Source organism: Suncus etruscus, chromosome 3 (genome assembly GCF_024139225.1).
Source record: "Suncus etruscus isolate mSunEtr1 chromosome 3, mSunEtr1.pri.cur, whole genome shotgun sequence".
NCBI classification, from domain to species: domain Eukaryota; kingdom Metazoa; phylum Chordata; class Mammalia; order Eulipotyphla; family Soricidae; genus Suncus; species Suncus etruscus.
In genome coordinates, this window is record NC_064850.1 from 40,097,037 (window position 1) to 40,103,036 (window position 6,000).

The 6,000-nt window shown below is 39.0% G+C and overlaps 1 protein-coding gene across 4 annotated transcripts in view; it reads left to right on the plus strand.

The window, feature by feature from the left end:
- Positions 1 to 5,182, plus strand: part of PAPOLA (poly(A) polymerase alpha) — a 70,833-nt gene extending 65,651 nt beyond the window's left edge. For all 4 annotated transcript variants that reach the window (XM_049769794.1, XM_049769796.1, XM_049769795.1 and 1 more), the window contains 2 exons: positions 1,990 to 2,064; positions 5,084 to 5,182. In XM_049769794.1, coding sequence (XP_049625751.1) covers positions 1,990 to 2,064; positions 5,084 to 5,179 — 171 coding nt within the window. In that variant the 3' untranslated portion in view covers positions 5,180 to 5,182. The remainder of the gene's footprint in view (positions 1 to 1,989; positions 2,065 to 5,083) is intronic.
- Positions 5,183 to 6,000: the final 818 nt, after the last annotated feature.

A 6,000-nucleotide genomic window follows, 5' to 3' on the forward strand; every position in this document is an offset into this window, starting at 1 on the left:
GTGTTTCTTGGCAGTGCTCGGGACCATATGTAGTGCTAGAGATTCCATCCAGGGCCAGCAGATGAGGCCAGGTCTTAACCCCTGTACCATTTATCTGGCAGACACACCTCTTTTGTACATTGTGCATAGGTCCCCCAGTTCTTTTTTCTTTCCCCCCCTTATTTTTTTTTTTTTGGTAACCCCAGTAGTGCTCAAAGGTACTCTGGCTCTGTGCTCAGAAATCACTCCTGGCAGGCTCGGGGGACCATAGAGGATATTGGGGATCGAACCTTGGTCCATTCGGGGTTAATAGTGTGCAAGGCAAACACCCTACTACTGTGTTATCACTCCAGTCTCTATCTCCCAATTCTTATGATGGGTATTTCCACAAGTATTTCCTCTTATTCACACATATAAATAAATACCTTTTGCTTTCAAATATGTGTTCACTCTGTAAATCAGTAAATAGTTCATGTTATTATAAGTTCTAAATATCATAGCTGCATAGAATGCTATTTTAAGACCTAACCATATTTTACATAATTGTTTTTCTATTGTTAGCAGTTATATCCATTCAAAATAGAAAGTTATTCCTGCCTTCTGCAGTATTGACTAGCTAAATTATTTTTGCCTTTTAGGCCACACTTAATGATGCTCAGGGATTACTCCCTGGCTCTTCGCTTAGGAATTGTTTCTGGTAGTACTTAGGGAACCATATGAGACATGGGAAATCAAACCTGGTTATTGTTGCCTGCAAGGCAAGCACCTCCCCCCCAACTGCACTATCTCTGCAGCTTCCAGACTAGCCAAATTCTTGTCATCTACTTTATTGTAATAAAGTAGAATTATTACTGGCAAAATTACGATTACTTTAAAATTTTGATCTACATATTACAAGATTGTACTTCTGATATATTGTCATTCTTCTAGTCCAATACCACCTCCACCCTCCTTTAAAAATTTTTTTTTTGAGGGAGCCGTCATAACCACTGGTGCTGAGGGCTTATACTTGACTCTGTGCTCAAGGCTAATTGACAGGGTTTTTATTGGAAGTGTTGTTTTGTTTTGTCTTTTCATTTTTTGGCTTTTGGGACACTCCAGCCCAAAGATTACTTTTGGAGGGACAGGGAACAATATGAGGTTCCAGGAATCAAACCCAGGTTGGCCATGTACAAGGCAAGTACTTTGGCCTGCTGCCTTATCTCTCGAGCCTCATTTCTACTTTTACTTTCTTTCTTCACTCTTTACACATTAAGAGGAGAAAATTGGTATTTCATCATTATTGTGTGTGTTTGATAGAAATCACATTTTTTTACCACACCCAGTTGTGCCTAGGGCCTTGCTCCTGGTATGCCCAGGCAATAGAATGTGGTGCTGGGAATTAGAATCAGTACCAGCCATAGGCAAGGTCAGCACCGTACCTCCTTACTGTTCATCTTTACATGTACGTATGTGTACTATTTTGTATACTGCTTCTTTTGGGTGGGACACACCATGCTGTGCTCAGGGTTTATTCCTGGGTCTGCACTCAGGGATCACTCCTGGCCACCTTGGGGGACCCTATGGGATGCAGAAGGTTGAAACCAGGTCATCTATGACAAACACCCTATCTGCTGTGCTATCTCTCCCACACCAACATTTTCTCTTCTAATGAAAGGCATTAGAAAAGGTTTTAACTTCAGAGCAGTTTTATTTAATAATGACAGTTTAATCATATATATAGTTAAGAAACCAAGAGTTTATATTCTGTTAATTTTTGTACTTTATAATGTGCCGATGTGTGGCTTTAATCACAATATTTTTTAATCACAGTGTTTGCTTATACTGAAGTTAAGAGTTAGTTGGAAAGTTATGATGATATCAAACCCAAGCTTCATATCTAGACCTGTCTAAAGTGGTGAAATAACCTATACTCAGGGCCGTGGTTTCCAGTGGGTTGTCACCTTTTTTTCTTGGTTCCCGCCGTTCTTGGTATTTAAAATCTCCTCCCTTGTCCTCTTTGTCTCACAGGAACTGCTTGATACGGAGACGAGTCCAACTCCCTCAGAAACTATTCAGACAGCGGCTTCTCTGTTGGCCTCACAGGTATTGAGTGAGAAAAGCACGGAGAGCTTATGGGTATTGCCAGAGTAGGGTGGAGGCATGTAGAAGATTATTAACCCAATGGGAGTGACCTGGCCTAGTTGAAAGGGAAAACTGTTTCAGGGGACCATTATTGGGTGCTGTGAAGATACTCCTTTAGCTTTTATATCCTTTTCTGTATAAAATTCAAGTCATTTCTAATCATATCACAGGATTTGTATACAAAGGGTTTTTTGATAGGTAAGAGTGATTCATCATGAGATCTAAAAAAATATTTTTTCAGGGTTCTTTTGTATGGTTAATATGACCTTTTTATTAATTTATTTTTGGGAGAAGTTTGAGTCATTGCCAGTGTTTGGGAAGTATATGGCACCAAGGGTGCAAGCCAAGCACTTTAATCCTATGATCTCTCTCTTTATGCTCTTGTTTTTGGGCCACACCTGGCATTGCTCAGGCATTACTTCTGGTTCTGCACTCAGGAATCACTCCTGGTGGACTCAGGACACCAGAAAGATGGCAGGGATTGACCCCAGGTTAACCATGTGTAAGGCAAGTGCCCTACCACTGTGCTATTGCTCCAGCCCCTTGTTGTTGTCTTTGGGCCACACTCAGTGGTTATTAGTGAGCCAAGTTACTTCTGGCTCAGTGCTCAGGGAACCGTATATGGTCAAGTTCAGGTTGGTCACCTGCTAGGGAAGCATGCAAGATTATCCCTCTGGTCCTGATCTTTTTAAGTTTAATACATTTCTAATTTGTCACCTGAAATTTTTATTTTTTATTTTTATTTTTTTGGTTTTTGGGTCACACCTGGCAGCACTCATGGGTTACTCCTGGCTCTATGTTCAGAAACCCTGGCAGGCACAGGGGGCCTTATGGGATGCCGGAATTCGAACCACCGTCCTTCTGCATGAAAGGCAAACGCCTTACCTTCATGCTGTCTCTCCGGCCCCGTCACCTGATATTTTAAAATAATGGTTTATTAGTGTAATCCATAGTTCTTGGAAATAATGTCTCATTTGTCCTAGAAAATTATATTCCCATGCATTTAGTAGGCACCTGGAACCTTTTTCTTTATTATTTGTAAATCTTTAGTGCATTTAAATTATAGTATGATTATTCTTGAATCGGTTCAGGTTTTATAAACTCCCAAGATCTAGGTCAAACTGATACCAAGTAAATGTTTTCTTAAAGTATCCAGTCATCCGGATACTGTCTCTAGAATCACATACATACTCTAATGACATGGCCCCTGATGACAGTGCTGTTCTGCTTCTGTGGCTCTGATCTGGCTGGTTTTATTTTATTTTAGGCCTCTCAAGCACTGTGCTTTAGAGGTCCCACAGTTGGGTCATCCCCAGTGATACTTGACCTGACACTTTAGGCTTCATAGATTAGTACTTAGACCTACTGCTACAGGAACTCTCAAGGTTACTCTCTCCATGTTGTGGGGAGACTGTGTCACCTATGGCATATGGAGGTGTGCGCTGAGCTGTCGTCACCTTTCTCCCCCCAGGTATTTCAGTTCCACAGTTGGGAATGTGGTTTTGTTGACCATTAAATATAAATCTCTGAAGGTACAGATACTCTTTATTTTCCAGAATATCTTTGTTCCATAACCATTTTAGAGGGGAAGGACCTGGAATCGCATTAGACAGCGCTGTTGTGATCGTGATACTTACCTTGCCCAACCTCACTGTCCTGTGGCGGTAACTGTCTACCCTTTAGCTGTCTTTTACAAGGGTAGATGGTGGTGGTTCAATCTTCAGAGTGACTAGTATGCATGTCTCTCATGTCACTAGTCTTTATTTAAAGCCTTTGAGATGCTTTATGTGAGTTTGCTTTGTTTTTCTTTTTCTCCTGTGCCATACTATGCTCTGATCAGAGCTCAATTCTGGTGTTGCTCAGGGACCATGCACAGTGCCAGGGATTGAATTGAGTTGGCATATGGAAACCACTCAGCTTATCTCCTGTGCCTTCTCTGTCCCCTAAAATTTTCCTTCTAATGAAAAGATTTATAGTCATTTAGAGAAAAATAATTGTTATTTTAAAATCATGAATTAAAAGTATTTGGTGATAAGAGATGTTCATTTCTTGCATTAAACATTTAGTTTTTATTTATTTATTTTTGGCTTGGCCTATACCTGCCATTACTGCTGGCTCTGCACATAGAGATTATTCCCACAGGCTTGGGGGATTCTATGGGATGCCATGGGTGACACCCAGCTTCTAAGCAAGACATAAACACCCTCCCTGCTGTGCTATCGCTCCAGCTCCACATTCTTTTTGGAGGTGTTGATTTATGCACAATACTGGCTTGTTTTCAACAAGGAAGCCTAATTGTTTCACGATAAACTTGAAATATAGATGAAATGATAGAACATTCAGAATAATTCGGGAGCTAAGGTAGGAGAATTGTGTGTTTTGACTTTCACTGATTACATTGAAATTCTGTGTGAAAATGTTAAAAAAGACTATCTGTACTTATTACTATTAAAGTTGGTTTTAAACCATTCTAAAGCTTCCCTGAAGTGTAGAAAAAAATTTTAATCAATTATGGATTTAATTTTCTAATTTAAATAAAGTCTCAGAAAACAATACATGTTCTGATAGTGCTGCTCCATATCTAAGGTGAATTTCAAGTGTCCTCCCACTTGGGGGTGCTCCAGTCCAAGTAAATGTAATAATAGCAGCTGTTAGTGAAAATATTAGTCTACACAGCCTAGCAGAAGCTTCATGATTTTATAATACCTGATGCATGTTTTTAAAAGGTAAATTTGAAATTAGTTTTTTATGTATTGTTAAAATATTCACACTTAATTATTTGAAAGATTCTGTATATACAGACCAATTTCATATTTAATAGTCAGGTTATTTATACATTACTTTGATAACATTATAAATGTCCTTTAACTAGTTTATGCTTCTTATAAGGTCCCATTCATTTCCCTAGGAAGCAAAGCAGTGGAAAGTGAGTTTCATCCATTATTGTGAGCAATGTTGTGTTCTTTGCTTTTGTCCTCAGAAAACATCCAGTACAGACCTTTCTGATATCCCTGCTCTCCCTGCAAATCCTATTCCTGTTATCAAGAATTCAATAAAACTGAGATTGAATCGGTAAAAACCACCTCAGGGGTCCATAAACAATATCTGCCAACTCAACCTGTTGTCTTCAAATGCTTAAAAAAAAAAGGAGAATGGAGGGTACAAGACTAGACATGCGCGAAAGTCAATTATTTTTTATTTTATTTAATTTTAATTTTTTTTTTTTTTTGGTGACCTCCCTTACTGGGCTAATCAGCACTTGATCAGAAGTCCAGGTTAGTATGTGAAGCGAGGAGTACTATTATTACTGTGTTAGCAACAGTTTCATTAACTATTTCAAAAACATAAAACAAAAAAAAAAAAACTACTGCCTTTCTAAAACACACACACAAACATACACACACAAACACACAAACCTCTAGCTATATTTGTATCTATAATTTACATCTGGATTGGGTTATGCTGATGCATTGTTTGGACACTTGCAATACAAACTGGCATAAGAATCTCTATCTGATGATGCACTTTTATGTAATTTTTTAATTAGAAGGTAGAACTAATTTTAGATTTTTTCAGCTTGATGGGTTTCCTTTATTTCTTGTGGGGTTTTATTTCCCATGAGTCTTCAGAATTGGGCTCCCTTGGTCAGTGTGCCCTGCTAGCCTTCAGAGAAAGGGTCGGAAGACATCTTGTCCAGTCCCCTGCAGTAGCTGGAACTGGACAGAGGAGGGAAGGTCCATTCGAGACAATTGACACGGAAAGAAATTCATTAGTTGGAGAGAATAGTTTTTGATGGGGTCAGGATTAAGAAGTGATCTATTTCTTTTATTTATAGAACTGTTTTAGAGTGCATAAAAATCAGCGATCCGCCAGCAGATATTTTTCTTTGAGCTTATT